This window comes from Podarcis cretensis, assembly GCF_951804945.1.
Source record: "Podarcis cretensis genome assembly, chromosome: 1".
NCBI classification, from domain to species: domain Eukaryota; kingdom Metazoa; phylum Chordata; class Lepidosauria; order Squamata; family Lacertidae; genus Podarcis; species Podarcis cretensis.
Window position 1 is genome coordinate 103,091,001 of NC_137170.1, and position 21,963 is coordinate 103,112,963.

Here is a 21,963-nt window from a genome sequence, read left to right on the forward strand (position 1 = left end):
GCTTCTTTATTCATTTTGTAATTTCCGACCATGATAAAATAGCAACCATAAAATGGAATATATTATTCCTTTGCATCCTTATTTTAAACAGGCAAAATGTAAAGGAGGAGATGTTGCAAAAAAGTTTGTTTGAAAACAGACTATATAATCACACAAATTATTTCAAACTATAATCCATAGGATCACAGTCTACGACTGGCATTTAAAGATTCTTCTGGTTTTTAGCGTTTAGTTCGCAAGGGTTGGTTCATACACTCACACCTGCGTTTTGATGACTACAGCTGGGAGACACGCAACAGGGACAGAAATAACACAATGAAAAAGTCAAAGTATTACCACAGTATTTGAAAATGCTCAGTATCTGCCCAATACCTGCATGCAGTTTCTGAGACCCAACTCTTCCCTTCATTGACAGCATGTCTGATGTGGAAAAGAGAGGGATGTTGTTGTATTTTTTAATGTGGTGCCCCAAACTGTGTGGTGCAACAGCTTCTCAAGGAAGGTTCTTCATGACACCTCCCCCCCCTCCCCAAACACACACATATATATGAGTTTTAAGATTATTTTATTCAGGTGGGTATTTTTACATGGAACCTACAATTTTTAGTTGCCTCCTTGTAAGCTGCCTTGAAGAGCATAGTATAAAAATAAATAAATAAATAAATAAAATTTGGCTTTAGCATTAAATCGAGCAGGAGGAAGTATGCAAGTGCTCTGCTGTAGCGTATTCCGTCAGGTCCGTTCTGTAATTTAGATTTAGTGAAATGTTTCCCCAAGTCTCCAATGCAGATCTGGGGGTCATGGCATGGGAGGAATTAAGAGAGTGGAAGTTCCATTGCACAAGCAGATATTCCACTCGCACAGGTATGTGATCTTGGACAGAGGACTAGCCTTTTCTCACCCTTATATTTTATGTTCCAGGGTTTTTTTAAAGCAAGTTAGAACTGGACTTTAATATAAAATTTCATCTTCTCCAGATACACTGGTTTTCTCAGCAGAGACTTTCTAACCAAGATCAGCGCCTCTTGCTGACTCTAATGGTGACAAGTAGCTAAAACAACTGCAGCAAAGCACCATAATAGAGTCAGTCTTATATCAACAATGTAATAAATTTTTGATACATTAGTTTATTATTGACCGTTTAGTAACATTACAAACAAAAACAGCATCCCTCTTTATTATTATTATTATTATTATTATTATTATTATTATTATTAAATAGAGTGGTTTTACAGATCCTAATCAGACTCAGGCTCCTATCTTGTGAAAAAGTCAATTTGTAATACATCTAAACTGTATTCCTTATGGAGTAGAAACGTCCTTCTACATGTTCCTTTTTACTACGAAAAAATAAATGTAGCATCAGAAAAAAAGTCCCAGATATACTAGAGAAGATTCTCAAGGTCAGGATATTTATTTGCTTTTTTCATCTCCCTATCTCCCAGTCCGTGGCGCTGTGGGTAAAACCTCAGTGCCTAGGACTTGCCGATCGTATGGTCGGTGGTTCGAATCCCCGAGGCGGGGTGAGCTCCCATCTTTCGGTCCCAGCTCCTGCCCACCTAGCAGTTCGAAAGCACCCCTAAGTGCAAGTAGATAAATAGGTACCGCTTTATAGCGGGAAGGTAAACGGCGTTTCCGTGTGCTGCGCTGGTGCTGGCTCGCCAGAGCAGCTTCGTCACGCTGGCCACGTGACCCGGAAGTGTCTCCGGACAGCGCTGGCCCCCGGCCTCTTAAGTGAGATGGGCGCACAACCCTAGAGTCAGACACGATTGGCCCGTACGGGCAGGGGCACTTTTACTTTTATCTCCCAGTCCACTCTCAGTCTCCAATTGTGCCATGATTTTTATTATCATGTTGCAATGGGTTCTTTCTGGATTTCACATGTCTCAGTAGGTTGAGCACAAAACCAAGTCTTAATCAACTTGCCTCTGCAATTAAGGTTTCTACACACTGACCCCCTATTCCAGCACACACTCCGCAAGTAACCTAGTTCCTTGGACACTCAAAATGCACAGTGCAGTGAAAGGGAAACGGCTGTCTATTTCTACCTCTTCCAGGAAAACATACAGCTCTGTGCCAGGGCGCATATACCCAAATTCAACATAATCTTTATTCCCCCTGCGTTAAGTATGGTATGCATTTAGCATCATGTACCTCTCTGTTTCCTCCATGAGTAATAACTTGGTTCAGGTGTTATTAATAAAATCAGTTTTATTTTAAATAAGGATGCTATTCCATAACCTTTGAAGCTCACACATCAGCCTAACTTGGCCCAGCTTTAGCTCATCTGGTCTTTAAAATTGTTCCTTTCATGTGGTTGGCCCATGAGCCATGCATGCTGCCTCTCAATCAGGCCACTGTACACCAGCAGTGCGAGGGTGATTTGCATGATCTGCATTGTGCCGTTTGAGCTTCCATGGTCTCTTAAGAACCATGTACAAAAGAAAGCACTGCCAAGTAACGTAGAAGAGTTTAGTTAAAGTAGATGACACTATTTTAAGTTGAGCTGCCTATAACAACAACAACAACAAAACAACAACAAGAAGAAGACTAAAGACAGAAGTTTTAGGGAGAGCCTGTTGAATCTATTTGTAGAGATTCTGAACAAGAGATTGGCAATTACCCTTTTTAAAAAGGAGGCAGCTTTTAGAGAAATGAAGCAAAAACAAAAACCCAGTGTATTTAAAATACAGAATCAGACTTCCATAAACTTTTCTTGCATCTCTGAGTTTTGGGCATCATGCTGTGCTTCCAATGTAATTATTCCATAGGCCATAAATGGATACGATGACATTAGATTTTCTACTTTTATTATACTTAGATTTAAGACAAAATTAAAGCAAATTGCTTTGATTGTCTAATTCTCTTTTTCATCCTGAAAATGCCCTGTATTTTAATCAAATGTGATCAATAAAAGCTGTTGGATAGGTCATTATTACGCAAATACCACTGCAGTGGTCTCAATTAGAAGTCAAGAAAAGAGGGGAAAGTACCAAAATCCACCCAGTCTTCATGAAAAACAAACACTGAATTTGTATAAATACCCATAATTAGTTGCTTACCTTTCTAGGACACACTGCTTTCATTCTGCAAATGCAGACACACTCCTGGCTGCTACCGGAAAGAACACTTTCCCGTTTGTAGTCTGAGGAACATCAGAGTCCTTCTGGATTAGACCAAACGCCTTATGCCCCTAGGAAGCCCCAAAGCAGGACCTGAGTTCAACAGCACTCTCCCTACTTGCCCCCCAGTAACTGGTATTCAGAGGCTTACTGCCTCCCACAGTGGAAATACAACAGAACCATCATGACCATTAGCCACTGATAGCTTTATCTTCCATGAATATGTCCAGTCCCCTTGTAAAGCCATCTAGGTTTGTGGCTATCAGTACATCTTACGGTAACAAATCATACAATATCCTTGGTGATGTGTGGTGCCCAGAATTGTACACAGTATTCCAAGTGTGGTCACACCCTGTATTTGTGATATGGCATTATGATATTCAGTGTTTTATTTTCAATTATTTCAAATTTCTTTCCAAATGATGCCTAAGATGGAATTCTCTTTTGTTGTTGTTGTTGTTGTTTTTTAAAGCAGCCACAAATTAGATTACAGTGGTACCTTGGATTAAGAACTTAATTTGTTCTGGAGGTCCGTTCTTAACCTGAGGTACCACCTTAGCTAGGCGCCTCCCGCTGCCGCCACACGATTTCTATTCTCATCCTGAAGCAAAGTTCTTAACCCGAGGTACTATTTCTGGGTCAGTGGAGTCTGTAACCTAAACATCTGTAACCTGAAATGTCTGTAACCCGAGGTACCACTGTACAGTTTTATTACACTATCTATCACAACTCAATATCCCTTTCCAGGCCAATCACTACTATTTCAGACTCTCTCCTAAGATAGGTGGAGTTGGGATTTTTGTCCCATAAGCATCGCTTTAAACTTGCTTACACTGAATTGCATTGGCCATTTTAATGCTCACTCCCTTAGTCTGGAGAAATTCTTTGGAGGTCCTTTCAACTCCTTTTTGTTTTACTATCATGAATAATATGGTATCATCTGCAGGCTTGGCCACCTTGCAGATCACTCCCAACTCCATGTCAATTATGAACAAGTCAAAGAGCACAAGTCCCATTTTATATCTTTTGGGGACTGTAATACTTGTTTACATCCCTCCATAGCAAGAATGGTCTAGTCATTCCCACTCTCTATTTCCTGTTCTTTAACCAATTTTAAGATGACTTTTCTACTTATCCCATGACAAGAGCTTGTTCAGAGCTTGTTTGGCGAGCTTTTTCAAAGTCCAAGCATACAATGCCTACCATATCAATCCTATATGCTTGATTAGTGACACACTCCTCCATTCCATTTCATCTGTAGTTTAGCTTAAACTCTGTAACAGCATGGGCTGTAATTATGAGGCAGACTGACAACATGCAGATGACACAATAAAGCATAGTTTAGCATGACTACCAAGAGCTTTTCACTCACACATTCCCTGCTTGTCTTGCAGTGAGGAGTTGAGAAGTTTTCACTTTTAATTTCCACTAACTATAGTTGGCATATCATCAGAATTCCACACTGTTGTTTAATGTTAACTATGGTGTGTTTAAATAAACCAGATTCAGCATTGTTGGTTTGAAGATGGCTTTTTCATAACCATAGTTAACGGTAACATTCATCAGTATGGATGACCTGACAAACTGGGGTTGAACAAACAAAGAATTGAAACTTTCCAAACTCCTCATTGAGAGGAGGGGAAGGAGCAAGCAAGCCCAAATCTTACTGCAGTTTACTCACATTACACTAAACTATGGTTTAGCAACATGTTCAAATTCTCTATTTACGTCTTGTGTTTCGAGTGAAACTTTCAGACTTTTCTAGAAATCAGTGACCAGAAGTTCTAGACTTTAAGAACACTAAATTTAAGCTTTCTATCTTCCATGTAAGTCCAACACCTATTTAGGACCACATTTCCAAATACTGTATGATTTAGTCAAAATTTCAAAAATAGCTTAGCAGCATAATATGCTTGCAAAACTAACTGGAGCTCAACCAATATTCTACTCCTAAAATCACTTTTTAACAGCAACAAAATATAGAAATACTGAGGCAGGTTGGACTATTACAAAGCATTTTTGCCAGATAACATTTTTATTTTTTATTTTGAGTGACTCAGATACTAGACATATTAAGATGATACAGGCATTGAGATGTTCCGTTTTTCACCTTTGTTCGCTTCAGGAAAGCCTGCAGTGGCGGAATGTTGAAATGTTCACAGAGACTAGATTTTATCATCATACATGGCCTTGGCAATTGTACCAGATACTGCAATGTCCTGATATGACAGGTGCTGTGAGATGCTACCTTTCAGGGACTCTTCACTGCTGACATTTTTCCTGCTCAGTGTAGAGGAGGGAAAAGTGATAATCGTAATGTGTGATGCCGTGATTACACCTGTTTGCATGACACTCATTCATATCAACTGAGCGCGTTCTTAAACACATAGCCATTCCTAAAATTACAGTGCATCTTCAATGAGGTTTTAAAAAGTTTAGAAGTACATCCAATGTACTCCCAAAGCTATGTAATATGCAGGTGAAATGCTGCTAGAGCTTCGCATGACACCCACATACCCTTTATGTCCATGCCACAGAAGATACACAGCCAAATTAAATTGCACTGCTGATACTGAATGACTAGCTTTCAGATGCAAGGCTGGTAGATGATGATACTGGCTTACCTTTATTGAAATAAGTTCTGTGCATTTAGTGTAGCAGAATGATAGTATTTTGTAGTCTTAAATAATATCCATAGTCTTAAAAAAAAGCCAGATGAAAACACTGCTGATAATGTGCTGTGCTATTAAAATTTTGTGTGTGCGCACGTGCACACCCACCCAAATTTTCTCCTAAGAGTCATCACTACTACCTAAAACTAAAAAGTGATAATTTAAGACATGTAGTTACAGAGGCGGGGGCGGGGGGAGTGCCACACTTGCCTTCTTTTAATTTCACATCACAATTCTGTGATGCGTTCGGAGAATATACGGCAAGAGCCACTAGCACAGGAATCCAAGACATAAACTGCATTCATCCCGTAATTCAAGCAAAATGTGTTTTAAAGGATTTGAGTCTGCAACCGTATTGTAACTAAATCAGAACCAGAAGCAGAAGATGTGCGCCAAACAGATAGATATCAGTTTCCTTGAGCTTGATCTGATTAAAGAGTAGCTCTCCAGGAAAAAAAAAAGTTAAATGGGCTGCTACGTCAGAGAGCAGGAAAAGATAAAAATAGTTCATGACAGGAAATAATATTAAACCAATAATATTAACCTGTTATGAAAATCTCCCAACTTTTTGTTTTCAAAGCTTTCTAGGATGTGCCCCTCAAATTTATGGCTCTCCAGCTTTTACATATTACTGTCTTAACTGAGGCAAGATTGAGATGAACAATTGCTATTCTCTAGTTATATGGACCTGATATATACAAGGGATACATCCATGGTTATGTCATTTAATATAATATTCAGAGATGTTTGAAGAATTCAGAATAGAGAGCTGTCATGCCATCACATTTTTTATGATATACAATGACATTTAAACATTAAATTAAGATGAATACATATTTGTTGCTTTTTAGAGAGAGAGTGAGTTGTGGAGTACAACTAGAAGATCATTACTCTCCTGGGGAAAAAATTAAGGTAAATGTTTCTGATATTTTTCTTTATAAAACTTTCAAACTTTTTAAAGTACCACCAGTCACTGTATTAAAAGAACCCCTCTTTTAAGCAAGTTTAAAGAAATTAAATAGGATTAATGGCAGAAGTAGACATTACAGGAATTATTTGGGTCACATCATTTGGCTTCTTTTCAGCGGGAGCTCAGCGGAACTCAGTTCCGGCACCTCCCAGGTGGACGCCATTGCCATTGTAAGAGAACAAGGGAGGTGTTCGTGGTGAGTTCTGGCACCTCTTTTTCTAGAAAAGGAGCACTGGGTCACACCAAAATGCATCTTGTACCAGAGTAGAGCGGGGAGTAGGACTACTGTTTTCAGTGGAAGCCCAGTGGCCCCTTTAACATCCATCTGCCATTACTCTTAAGTCAGCCATGCTGACATGTTCCTGAAATGTACATCTCTTTAGCTCAAAGAGGCCTTTCCCATTAGGTGTAAATTATGTCAGTATTCTTTAGCTGGCTGAATTGAAGCAACAAGTTATTAAAATAACCCACCCATCTCCTAATATCCATTTTAAATGTCAGAAGTGTAGCAAAACACCATCAATCAAATGAACTCTTTTTGTTTTAAAGCGCGGAGGGGGGAGGGAGAGAGAGAGATGGACATTCATCTCGCACATAGCTGTGATTCAAGATTTCTCCGAACTAAACCCTGTAACATCTGACCATTAATATGCTGGCTTAGTCCTGGGTCACGAAGCATCTTCTCTCTGATCTTTTTATTCCTCTCCGTAGGCAAGCAGCCCAGACAGTAACTTCACTAAGAATAAAAATATAAACAATGTGAAGTATTATTCAAATTTCAGAAGCCTCCTTCAGTATAATTTGAAACACATGACACTATTAATGAGACTCCACTGGTGTGTCGTGGGATGTGCACATTTTGCATTGGGAAACCAGGGGTGTGGCAGGGCAGGGAACAGACAGATTGTTTTCCCACAGATGTACAAAATGGAGGGGTCTTGCTAGCATGCCTACAGGACAGCATAGCCCTGCAGGGCACCAGTTTCAAATCCTGCACTGAGAAAAAGCCAGTATTTTAAAAAGCTCACTATTTCAAACCATCCTTGTAAAAAAAATAAATGGAAATTGGTTCTCTTTTCAGATCACCTCCCATCTTTCTCCTTCCCTCAAAGGCCCAACTCATGTAAGTTTTGTGGAGTTCAGTACTTAAATTGAAGAAGGGCTACAGCAAGGCTGCGAAAGCTTTCGGTCCCCCAGATGTTTGACTGCAACTCCTATCAGCCTCACTATCATGGCCAATGATCTGGGATGATGGAGGTATAGATCAGCAACACTTGGAAGACCAAAGGTTCACCAACCCTGGGCGAGAAGACTCTCAGCCCCCATTTGCTACTATTTTATTTTGGCCCTTTCTCCCAAAACAACAACAGAGGGAACTGTTTCTTTGCAGATGAACATTGAATCACATGAGCCCAAACCTTCTGTTTGGAATGGACCAGCCCAGTAAGAATACATGTTTAGGGAAGCTGTTGCCTGAATTTGAGTCTGTTTTGCATCAGAATTCTGTGGACTTAGCAAGAGGGGGAAATCCCACCAATTACAGAAAATTATAAGTGAAATCAGTCTGGTATATTCTGCAGATTAATTACAGAGAAATATGTTATTAAGTGCACAATCTGGCTGGTTATTATTATTTCTTAAGCAAAGTGTCAAACTGTTTAATATGCATTGACATGGACAGAATGGTCCATCCTAGTTATTTATCTATTTTAAAAAAACAAAAAACCATCACTTCCACCCTAGGTAAATCAGTACATCAGTACATTTCTAAGGCTGGTCCTTGTGGTCAAAAGGCAAGATTGGTCACATGGAGAGGCAATTTCAAGCCGAAAACCTTCCATAATACAGTAGTACCTCGGGTTAAGTACTTAATTCGTTCCGGAGGTCCGTTCTTAACCTGAAACTGTTCTTAACCTGAAGCACCACTTTAGCTAATGGAGCCTCCTGCTGCCGCGGAGTTAGCGGAGTCTGTAACCTGAAGCGTATGTAACCTGAAGCGTATGTAACCTGAGGTACCACTGTATTGCATGTTTTGATCTTAAATTCAGTAGAGTACACTATGGTTACACATTATAGCCAGAAGTAGAGAATTTTGTTTAGTACTTATGTACAGAGATAATTTAGAGATATTACACCAACATAAATGCAATGTTGGACTTAAACACCAGAAAACACACCATGAGAAGAGATGGAATTTTGCAAACAAAACCACATTAGCTATTCTTGTCAAACCAGACATTTTCAATATTCAGAAGTATACCTTGTGAATACCACCATGAATATTCAAAATATTATGCACTTACAAGTTCTAAAGCAAATATATAGCATTCTAATCAGAAGATGAAATCTATATATTTGCGGTGCCTATAATTAGATTAAGGCTGCAATCTGATGGTGTCTGGGAGGGAGGCTCAGAGGACATAGGATGTTTTTGATCCCCCTTTCTGAGGCTGGAGAGAAAGGTCTCACCCTGGAGAAAAACTTCTGACTAAAGAAATACCACTCAGCCATTGCGGACCCTGGATTCTGTTTTGTCCTTTGCCCTACTGGTTTTGGTAGAGGGACCAAAATGGACATACAGGGAATGCTTGGAGAAGGCTTAGAACTTAAAAATCTATAGACTTCCCGTTTACCTTAACATGCCACAGAAATTGGGTGGGGGCATACTTTACTCCTGGAGATGCCACATGTATTCTCAACATTTTAAGGAGGGCAAACTAAAATAATAAAATCATCTTCCAGTTCCTTTCTGCTATGTGTCTGACAAGGCTCTGGATATGGCATTTGGATTGCTATAGTGGGTTCTCCGTAGGGTTTTCCATTGAATATGGTCAAAAAACTGAAGCTAGGGCAGAATTCAGCTATTAGAACATTGACAGGCACCTGTGTATGATGCCAAGCAATGTACACACCTGTCGATACATTGGCAGTTCAAATTTAAGGTGTTAATGCTGACATGTAAAGCCCTGAACATTTTGGGATTTAATTGGAACCCAGTGGGGGGGTGCAGGCCTTCTCCCACCAGTAAATGTGCTGTCTAGTGACATATAATGCCTTCTCTGTAGTGGCACCTAGCTGTGGAATCTCCTCCCCCAGAGGCATTACTTTCAAACACAATAAAGTTATTCTAAAGTCCAACATTTCATCATCAGCATGGTTTATTCGCATGCTGCTTTTCTGTGGTAAACCATGCTCAAAGGGGCTTCCAACATCACACAAAAAATCACGTGAGGAAACAATAAGATTTCAGGAGAACGCATTGCTAATTACAGACATGAAAATTTACAAATACGAATAGGCTAATCAAAAAATCCCTAACAAGAGATGCGAATGCAAGATCCTAATTTAAATAGCAGGGCAAATAAAAGCATTTAAAACATTAATAATCTTAATTGTTCCGTATTCAGCAATTAAAAAATAAAATGCAAGGTTTGTCATCCTTTCCTATACAATCAACTACAAATAAGTTAGTGGGACCGAAAATGAGTCGACCTATACTGCAGAAACTGGCCTCCAACATGACTATACATGATACAATTGGGCTAGTGACCTGGAAGGCTAACAGCCTTTAAATGTAGGCTGACAGTCAGGGATTCAGTATTGACTTTTGTGAGATCAGCAGCCTTACCTAACTGCGGTATCTATGTAAACCTGAAAGCAAACTGTATCTGACTTAAAACAAAGCAATTTCTGCTGGCAGAGAAGTGGCCTGCCTGCCCTTCCCCAAGGCTGAATTTCTCACTCTCCTAGAACACAGCCAGCCTTGATTCTTCACCTCCCTGAGCCAGATGGGTAAATACAGCCTTAGGCTTCCCTATCCGTAAGTGGACAGCTCAATGGAGACGTCTAAATGCACAGCTGTGGTCAAATCTATCAGATGAAATGAGGACTTTTGCAAAATGGTGGAAATACAAAACAGGAAGAAAATAATATTTATAGGTATACATAATCCCCCTCACATAGGCAAAGAATAAAGTGTTTAACAAAGGACAAATAAACCAACTGTATATATTACTAAAATATTTGCAGTGTTTTTCTTTTTCTTTCCTCCTCCTTTGCCCATAAAATTTTATTAAGGAGTTTTCATAATACAATAAGAAACAAGCAAACATAAGTGAAAACAGAAAGAGAAAGAGAGATGGATAAACAAAATGCAAAACCCTCTCTCACAGGTAGCTCTTAACCCTTGTTGTCACATAAAAATGCATGAACCCTCCCAGCTCTTACCTGGGAGCTTCCCTTTCTTCCCCCAGCTTCCTACCCTGGGAAATCTTCCCTTCCCTGCCTCTCAAACAGAGTTTTTCACCAACCATCCAACACCTTCATGTGTGTACCCTCATTGACCCAGAACAGAGGACACACACAGAAAAACAAACTAACAAAAAGAGGCAAGAGCAAAGCAAAAAAAGGGAAGGAAACTGGAAGATAAAAATAAATAAATAAAACACACGGTGAGCAGCCTTCTAATTATATGCAAATTTGAAAATAAAAATTGCTTGCCTTGTTTTTTATTTTTGTATTAATTATAATACAAACTATAATTAAACCAAAGGAACTCATTGCCAGTGGATGCTAGATAAAAACGGATACCCTTGCAAAGGGGAGCTCAAGTCCAAAGGGTAACTTCAAACGTTAGTCATACTCAAAGTAGACCTGCTGATTTTAATGGAGCTACGATGAGTGCTGCCCAACCTTTCTGTTGCTGCTGGGAGGTGTTGCTTTGAATTAGTTTTTTAATGCTTTATATTACTCAAGCTTTTTTCCAGGGGTACTCAAAGGTACACAATACTGACACCTCTTGTTGTTGTTGTTGTTGTTAAAAAGTGTGACACTGTAACAACTTCATAGTGAGTACTGGCACCTCTTTTTCTAGAAAAAGAAGAAGCACAGATACTACCTATATTTCTTCTTTCAGAGTTCCAAGACAGATTCCAGCCAGGCAAAAACATCAAGTAGAGTGTGAGGCAAGACTGATGTGGGATGGCTAGAGTTACAAGGCCCACAGAGAAAAATTTGGAGAAATTGGTCCCCAAGCCTGAGGCTGCCACCCTTGTTCTAGCTGAAGTTCATTTAGATCTTGGGATGATTCTGTCCACCCATCTTTCCAATGGATAAGGACTTACTACTTCCAACCAACTCTTCTTTGAACCTTCCTGAGTACAGATATGTTCCTGGATCTTTGGTTATTTTTCAGACCTTCCACCTGGCTTGTTCTCCAGTTGACACCTGGCTTGTTCTTGTTTTGCACTTTGTTCCTGGATACTTGTCCGACAGCTTTGGATTTCCGGCTCTTGGCTCACCTCAGACTGCTGCCTGTGATACCCAGAAAAGGTATGGATCATGCTCTCTTCCTTCTCCCTACCCACATAATTTAGATGAGGAGGAATACAAGGAAATGAGCCTATGTATCTTCCTGGGCTCCAGCAGGAAGTTGGGCAAATGCATATGAGTCTGTTTCTTTTTCTTTCTAGTAAACGGCACACTTCTTACCTCCTTCCTCTCTCTCCCAACCATCAGTCCTATATAGAAAACTGCAAGCTCTTTCCACTCTCCTGCTGAGATTTAGTCTTTGGCCAAACACTCTCCCATCAAGCCACAATTAAAAGGGACTGCTGGATAAATGGCTTGAACTGAAAATTATTGCAAAGAATCTTTCATTTGCAGCTTTGTGCAAGAATGTGGTTTCGCAGCCAGAAATATTTCCTTTGTTGAACAAACTCACGTCTGTTATTGCCTGTATCTAACTGCAAACTGTGAACTGGCGTTCAGTGCCATGAACTGCATAAAAACTGATGAAAGATCTAGACTTAGCAGTAAGTGACAAGCTCTCCGGTAATAGAGACCATTAACAGTGTGACATTGACAAAATGCAAACAACTGCCTGCAACACTGGTTCTGAATTTATTGGGGTATTGATGTAGACTGTCTTTCTTTTTTAAAAAAGAGAGAGAGAGAGAGACTCCTAACCTATTTGGACTTATTTGGTAGATCTTGATGTGGTGTATACTATACATAGTATATATCAAGAAGCAGGAAATACCATGTTGTTTATCGGTAACAAGTATTGGTCTTCTGGACGTGTAAAACTGCAATGCTCCTTCTTTTAGGTCTTAGAAGAGCAGTAGTTAAAAAAAATGCAGACAAGTATCTTTGATGTTATGTCCATGGTTGCTCAGTGTGCTAGGCCTATGTGGTACAATGAGGGCCAAAGCTGCAAGATGCCTCAAACCACCCAGCACTCTGGGAAGTTTTATAGTGTCAGAGAAGTATTAGTTTCTTTGCTGCCATTAGCACTATGGAGTAGGCTGTGTAATAAGCGCTAACCTGTTCTTAAGTCAAATTCATCCTACGTTGTCTATCCTATGTGTTCTAGTCTCCCAACCAGTTAAGAGATCCTTGCAAGAAAAATGTGGTGAATTAGGAGCAGCTACAGGGGAGACCCTGAAGGGGTACAGCTTAGGAAATTATTCCAAGAGTTAAGCCAAGCATGTGGCAATATGTAGTAGCAGATACAACAACAGGGATTGAAAGCTGTAATATAACTAGAGGGAAAGTTAAGGTAGAAAGAAAATATGAAGAACAAGTTTGGAAGACAGGCAGCAGGAGACTGGCTGGGTCAGAAGACTAGAGGCAAGAGGGTGCAGCAAGGTTGCTCAATTCTCAGGAAGGCCCCGGGCTGACCTGGAACCAATCATAGCACTCAGGCTGGGAGGCCTCTTCAGATAATATGGTCTTTGCTTGAAAGTGGCTCAGCAGGAAAGAGTCCTTAACTTACAAAGTCAAGGTTATGAGTTCAAAGCTGGTCATTGTTGACAGTGGGTGGGCAGGGAAAGAGCTGAGGTAACCACAGGTTGGGAAAACAGAGTGCATCAAACTTTGAACTTCTGTTCGGTAACCAATGGAATCTCTACAGATTGACTTTCTGACTTTGAGGCCCTTAGCTTAAAAGAAAAATAAATTGAAACCAAGAATCTCAGAAGTCTGCTTACATTCCTGTTCCTGTACTACATTGCACAGATCACAGCTGTGCAAATTTCAGAACACCTTGCCCCAATACAATTGCAATAAACCATTTTCAGCCCTTACGATCCCAAGGTTTTGCCACAGATGTCTATTAGCTGTTCATTTTTCTTCTTTTTCTGAGAATTCTCATTTGCTCCTTGTCCCATGACTTCCAGAGGCCCAAGAGTTAAGGATGCAAAGTTCACGGGTTTGCACTTTTAACACAGGGAAAAGCAAGGATTCAACTGCCACATTATCACAGCAGATAACATCCATTCTGGTCATATTTATCTGCCCAATGACAAATCTGGTATGCACAACCTCAAACGTCTGACAAACAAGAACAACAAAATTTGTTCTTTTGACATGTACAAGGAACTTACAATGGCAATTTCTTTGTTTCTTGTTATAGGCAAGTTCTCAAATGCTCCTGCGAGTCCCATGCCTCATGAGCACCTCATGAAAAAGTAACATGTTCCACACTCATGTTTTCCTTTTCAACCAACACATTTAAGTTGAAGATACTGAGGTCTGATACTGACATGATCTTAGGTGTTAGCATTTCCAATCAGAATTCTGGGATTTGCATCCCACCCATCCCCCCGGGATAAAAGCCTAATAACGCTCCAGTGCAAACTCCAGAGTAAGTTACCCAATTTGGAAAGCAGGGCATCCCCTTCTCTAAGTGTGCCTCTGACAGAATATTTGTTTAGAAATGCTGTTGCCAGCCCCAGTTCAAAAAAGTCATGCTAGATATAAAGCCCAGGTCCCTAAGTAAATCAAGTAAAGCTAAGGTCCCTAAATCCATGCTAGTGAAGCTAAGGTCTATAAAATGGAATTTGCACAAGTCTCCCCCCCAAAACACACACACACACACACACACACACACACACACACACACACACCACCCAATGAGTTGTGTGCACCTAAAATATCTACATTGGTACTTTCACTTTTGGAAAGAAGGATTACTTTCAGAAAAAGTGTGAGAAGCCTGAATCTAATCCTTTTCCATCTCCGATGATAATGATAGGTGGACTTGGATCCAGTCCCCAACTCCCTTAGTGGAATGCACCACTAGAAACACTTTGTGTTCCAGTTCCCAGTTTAGTGTTGGGACCTATACATGCAGCAACTCTCTCTATGCCGCGATTCAATCTTGGAAAGCATACACATAACACCTTTTTGTGGACATGGTTCCCAATCCGGCTGAGGGTGTGAGAGCCAGTGTGGTGTAGTGGTTAAGAGCGGTGGACTCGTAATCTGGTGAACCGGGTTCGCTTCCCCGCTCCTCCATATGCAGCTGCTGGGTGACCTTGGGCTAGTCACGCTTCTCTGAAGTCTCTCAGCCTCACTCACATCACAGAGTGTTTGTAGTGGGGGAGGAAGGGAAAGGAGATTGTTAGCCGCTTTGAGACTCCTTAGGGTAGTGATAAAGCGGGATATCAAATCCAAACTCCTCCTCTTCTTCACTGGATCATGGGGGAAAGTGGCAATCAGAACAACAAGATGCTACTAAAGGACCAACTCCCAGAATTTCTGTCTTTTTAGATATTTTCCTCAATAATTTCACAAAGACGCACATGTGTGTGTATTTCTGCATGTGCACACACAGCCGTGCATGTATAAGTACACACACCAAAGGGTTAAATTTTACAGTAGAACTGAAAGTGTGTGCTTTTAATAGTTCTTGTAGCATTTTTTTGTAATAAGGGAAAAAAACTGCATTGCATTTTATACTCGCCCTCAGGTAACTGTTCATTTGGATAAAAGGTCTTATTTCTAACAGATTCCAGCCCTTAAAGAGCTCCAGGGTAAATACTCAAAATATATTTACCCCTTAAAATTTGACAATTGTATTTTAAAAGACAAACGGTATGCTTATTACACTTTTACACAGGGAGAAAAGCCATTATTTTAACTGATGGAGCTATATGAGAAAAAACCCTGATGGCTGTAAAAGGCACCAAACAAACTAAGACAGCACTGAGGTGTGCAGTCAGAACATGGATTATTTTGTTGAAATATCTAACATGATACTAAGACCAGAGGCAAATTTTAGATATGGAGCTTAGGTCTGGGTTTGCTGTTCTGAAAAATAAGAAACATATATAATACGCAGCACAATCAGGAAAGAAAGGCTTTATGGCTACATGGTGCTTTCAGTGCAATAGTTTTCTGCACAAACAGCGCTCGTTGAAATAGTGTTACTTAAATGTAAAACACTGCTCCCACTCCCCATCCCCACCATTTCCAAAACTATCAGTATCTTTTGGAAAACAAAATGAAATTAGATAAAAGAAGGCTCACCTCAACCTCCTAGGACATCTTTAAATTGAATGGGATTCCTTCATTGTACATTTTACATACTGGAAAGTTTTGTTTCCAAAGCCCAGGGTCTCATTTTGACCCCTTTCTGAAGGTCATGTTCACATACATTCTTAAACTTCCCACTCCCCCTCCGTTTTTAATTTGAGTTTTCAATCTGATAACACACGGCAATCTAACAAGACACACACACGCACAGCAGTCGTCAAACAAGTTGGTCGATTCCTTCCCATCATTTAGTAGGGTCACTGCTATTGGCATGAGAAGTAACCATGCAAATCGAGAGACCTGTGAGTAACACTGAAGATTGTTAGTGCTATGACATGTGCCCCAGTCACTTGGAAGTTGCTTTCAAGTGCCATCCAAGCAGTAGTAATATATTAATTGGGCTGGAGTTTCTAATGACATAGTCATACAAGCCACTGTCCCAGCTTCCTTCAATTGATTTACACTGAATGCCAGTCAGGGCTGGTCCTCTGCCCGCACTTAATTTTGAGTAATTGTGACATGCTTAATTGTGAAATGTTTAAAGTTGTGCCATATATATATATATATATATATATATATATATATATATATCAGTTACATACAAAACAAGCAGAATAACAAAACTTTTCAAGGGAAATGTGTAGGGGGTTACATGGATATATTTTTTTAAACAACTTGTCACTTTTTAACTGAAAAGCTACCATCTGCCAACATTTTAATCACAAGCAAAGCTTATTAATGCAAAGTGAATGTTTATGATCATATTGATGTCTTCCTGAATAATTTTCAGGTAGGCTCTTTGGTTATATTATTAATTGTTTTACTTTTTTCTGTCAAGTTTCTTCCTTTCTCATTATTTGAGAACTGCTTTGAATTATTGAACCTGCTTCTTGAACCTATAGCTGTGACACCTGGAGAGTGGCTTCTGCTGCAGCCTGATTGTAGTTCTAGAATCATTCATTTTTTCTCCCATTTACATTCCTATTGAACCTGCACCTATATAAAACTCTCTGAATTATTTTCTCTGTGATCAGATACCAATAGCAACAGCAGGGCCATCACCTCCTCATTATGCTGTATTGGTTAAGTGTAGATTTAGTTGGTGTTTATGAAGGTTACATTGCACATAAGTACATGACAGATTTGCTAACTTTGAATCAGTTTTTAAGCTTCTAGTACTTTCTGTTAAAATGTAGGTTATTTGACAAATTGGAATTCAGTTATCTCAGGTCAATGTAACTGTACGTTAAACTAATGAAGTGTATGGCTATGAGTTATGTCTGATTAGCTTAATACAGCGAGCGCTGGACAGCTTGGGCTGCTGACCTTGAAGGAGCTGAGATAACATTGCAATGCGTTGGAGGATGTGGTTGTGATGTAGAAAAAAATTTACATAATAGTTTGTCATACATACTCCTACAAAATAGGATTGTTTCGAAGTCGAGCAAAGCAAAACCCACATTCAACCACCTCAGGCAGAACAATTTTTTCCCCCTCTGAAAAGTTGTTCCAGACTGGCAGCTTAGATGCAATAAGAAGAAGCAGAGAACAGCAAAGGAAAAGCCAGAGAGAAAATAAAAGATATTTAAAGGGCTTTATTTTAAATGCTAAAAAACGGACTTACTCCACATAGTCAAAATGCACAGCAAATACTTCAAGGTGGCATAAAATTAAACTTAGATTCACACGACGCAGCTCATGGAGCTGGTTGCTTAAGTCCACTGGGGAAGTTTGGGTCTGAAAAAACCAATCCCACCAAATGCTGTCAATCTATTGAAACTGTACTTATCCCTTAGTTGTGGGAATTATCTGGAGAATAAACAAATCCAAGTGTGAGGAAAGACAATTGAGAAAGAGTCCGTCCTTACATATTTAAATTTTTTGCCCCTTATTAGGGGCTTAGAAAAGCCAAATAAATTCAGGATTGAAAACCGTGATTATTTATTAGCTTGCTCGGTGAGTGTGTTCCCAATGAACAAGAAACAATTTTCCAGTTTGTTAAAAGGCTTCCTGTGCTACCTACAAGACTGCCCAAAGCCAGTGTTGTGTTGCAGAGAGAATGCTAGTTTTGAACTGAGAAGACCTCGCTAATTGTTGGACTTTATGGAAGTCATTCATTCGAAGCCTAGCCCACCTCACAGCATTCTGTCAGAATAAAATTCTTATTGGAAGAGGGATAAGCGAGTGGTCCCTGTGCCCAGGAGACAAGTCCATTGCCTAATCTGGACAGGGTTGCACTTTCTCTGGACAAGCAGTTATGCAATCCAGGGCTGCTCTTTGATCCGTGTCTGTCGCTAGGCAGAATACACGTACAGCCAGTGTCCAGAGAACCAAGCAGTTAGCTGCCTTGGACATGCAGAATTTTTAGTGTGTGTTTCTGGAAAGCAACTCATCTACCTTTTCAAGAGTACACTGTGATATGAGCATGAGACTTGACTGCGCAGAGTTTTGTTTTGCTTTTAAATCCCACACCACCGGGCATCCTTAAAAGTAGCTTTTTGGATCTCACCCCATGTGTACATAATTGTATGCAGAGCTATGTCTTTATGGCATGGTGGCACCGGTTTTATCATGGTGCATGGCCACTCACAAGGGCATCTGTTCTCTCACATCACCGTCTGTAGAACACAGTTGGCTCTGAGCAACTGGAAGTGCCTGGGATTTAAAGTGGAAACGTTCTCATGTATCTAAGGCACCTACCTTAGGTGATCTCAGTTCCACAGAAAGGTTGCTGAAGTGTATATGAGTAAATACGGAAATTCAAGATCTGGAGTTACGAAGGTATCCATAGCTCGCCTTACCTGTAGTCCATGCTGGCTGGGACAGCTTGCATGAAGTAGAGTGCTGCAGTCCTTGCTCTCCAATGCCATTTCTTTGCAGGGAGAGTAAATAGGACACAGTCTTTTATTTCTTCTTGTAGGAGATCCACTAGCTGCCTGTGTGAACCTCCATAAAAAGCTTCAATCAGCAAAATGCTCATTCTCCTATACGTTTCCAAAGTTCCCCAGGATTCTACAAAAAAACAACAACCCCATATTAATAAAGCCTACATTATAATTATTTCATTTAAAAATGTGTCATATAGAATCATGATAAAAGCGGAACCACATTACAAGAGCTCAGCCAGTGAGCTCAATTTTAAAGGGATTCAATCTTTTTGTTTCATTAATAAGTTTAACTTAAAAAAGGCTAATTAAAATTGCAAGCATGGAAAAAGGAGAGTATCTATTAATCAAAGTCACATTCCATTAAAATTTAGGTTACAATTAACAGTTCAGTCATACATGCATGTGCTTGAAAATGTTTAGGCTTTTAACTTAGCAGATTACTTTAAAATATACATTTATTTTTAAGTTGGTGCTTGCTGTTTCTTCAAAATATCGCACATTTGTTTTCTAATACAGATTGCCATGTGACGGATGGTACATAAAAACTGGAAGACATTTCAAGCACAGTTCAACCAAAATAATCTTTCATACTAAAGGCAATATGGAAAGATGACTAAAAGAAATCTGACTAGGGGCAGCCCAAGGAAACCCAGGCTGAGTTTTCAACCTCAAGGACATCTACACTTAAAGCTACAGAAGGCTGGGAGCAGAACTAAGTGACATTTTCAGCCCCTAGAGGAGATGCAAAATACATTATTACATCAAACTAGCTGGAACAGAACAATATTGTACACTTTAAGAAGGTTGTTCACACTCTCAGCCACAGGGCAGCTGACATACAAAACCAAGGCAGAAACAAACAAACAAACAAACAAACACAACACAACACAACATCCCCCCTAAAAAAGAGAGAGCAGAATAGTCTGTGACAAGTGCTAAAAAGGCTCAAAAGCTAGCGACAATGTTTGGATGCTGCTAAGTGGAAAAATGATAGTGTGTGTATTTTGATTATGATTTTCGTGTAGTCCATGCACTTACCCTTGCTGTTTTAATTCAGAATTATTCTCTCCTTTTCCAAAGAGGAGGACATGCTGCCCTGTGCAGAGTGGGTATATGAAGCATCATTGACTCTTTTCAGGCGGCAGATCATACCTTAATCTGATTGACAAGAAGCTAAGAGAGCCAACTCCCATCAGCCCCAGCCAGCATAACCAGTGGTCAAGGATCATGGGAGTTGCAGTCCAACAACATTTAGAGGGGAACAGGTTCCCTACCTGTGCTCCAAACACTAAAGAAAATTATGATGCCAATGATGATGTTGAATTAGGTCTGGAGAGACCTAGATTCAGATCCCAATTGTGCCATGAAGCCTGCTAGGTAGTCTTGGGCCACTCACGCTCCACCTAACCTTTCTCAAAGAGTTGTTGTGTGGATAAAACATAGCAGGGAAAGATTGATGTGTGCCACCTTGATCTCCCTTGAGGAAAGGCAGGATATAAATATAGCAAGGTACAGAACAAGTGGCAAAATGTCCTAGGCTAGGCTAGCCTTGACCCCGATACACGCTTTTTGAACAGCAGACCACCACACTGTACCAGGCCACATCAGAAACTGATTTAGAAAGTTTCCTCGGTTTCAGTTCTTACATGCAGTATAGGGCTGTCATTTGAGAACCTAAGTGCAAGTTCCCCATGGGCATTAAAGATGAGGTCCACATTTCTTTCAATCCCAGACACAACTAACAGCAGAACTGGATCGAAATACATTTTCTCACCCCACCACCAAGCCACGCCCATTCTCAGGAGCAATTAAAACTTGTACAAATTAATATTGTATATTATTATTATTATTATTATTATTATTAGTTGTAGTAGTAGTATTAATCTACACATTTTAACTAGTTATGCGACATATTTGTATTAGCAACAATGAAAGCAGGATGAAAGTATGTAAATCATGCCAGCACTGCATTTCTAGTTTTCCTACAATCTCATACGGTATCACGTATTATTCTTGTTTTGCTTTGGTGTTTTGTTTTGTTTTAAAAAAAGCTATTTCCCTTGACCTAGCCAAGTTAAGGTAAATATACGCCATGTACTCCTAGGAGATCTTGAAAAGCCACCGATGATAAATGGCCTGAGAACATTTACCCTATCAGATGGAATGCAAAGCTCAATTAGGTATAAATCATTTCAGGTATTTTAGCCATTTCAAAGGAAACAACAAATATTAGAACAACATTGCTGCTTTCTCATTACAGTACTTCCTCTCTCAAGGGTGTCTCTTTGGAATCAGTAATTCTCCGTGATGTACTAATGGCTTGGTTCCATTCTCAGGAGTGCATCACTGTGCGGCTTGAAAAATTCACTGTTCTGCATTACATCATAGTCACACACACACCCCAGCCCCCAAGAAGGTACATTGCTAAGAACCTTGATATTCAAATACAGGTCAGCTCCTCCGTGAACAGGATACAGGCAGCAGCATTCTGTTCTTTGAAAACTTCCACCTTTTGTTCCAATACTTAAACAGTGTATCTGCTTCTGATCATGAACACTATTTCCAAAATAAATTTTAAAAAAATTAAATAGGCACAGGACAAAAAATGTTGGCGAAGGCTTATTCCAGACCAGTATATATTTTTAAGCTAAAGTCAAAATACACAACACTTTTGAGACAGAACCAAATAAAAGCAAGCTAGGTTCTATACCAGAACAATTATATATTATGTATGGGCACTCCTGGTAAGTGGGAAATGCAACTCAGAAATGGAATAAATAAAAATAAATCATAAACGCTGCACATAAAAGTCTCCTGATAAAATCAACACAATGCCTGCCTTATACTGCTTTGAACATGCAGATTTTCAGTAAACTTGGAAACAGTTTTTGCTAGCACTGGGGTAGAGGTAGTAAAAAGAAAATGACAAAATACAAATATTAGTCATAGATGAGCTATGTGGAGGGAGGGACCAGGAAACAGTACATAAAGGA

The 21,963-nt window shown here is 39.8% G+C and overlaps 1 protein-coding gene across 8 annotated transcripts in view; it reads right to left on the reverse strand.

Moving 5' to 3' along the window:
• GTDC1 (glycosyltransferase like domain containing 1) overlaps window positions 1-21,963 on the reverse strand; it is a 236,660-nt gene that overhangs the window by 160,148 nt on the left and 54,549 nt on the right. For 7 of the 8 annotated variants that reach the window (XR_013843193.1, XM_079994319.1, XM_079994322.1 and 4 more), the window contains one exon: window positions 18,884-19,094. Coding sequence is in view for 7 of the 8 variants with exons in the window: in XM_079994319.1 (XP_079850445.1) it covers window positions 18,884-19,062 (179 nt within the window). In the remaining variant the exon portion in view is untranslated. Of the gene's footprint in view, window positions 1-18,878; window positions 19,095-21,963 lie in introns of those variants that run through there. The other variant, XM_079994324.1, reaches the window with a different exon arrangement.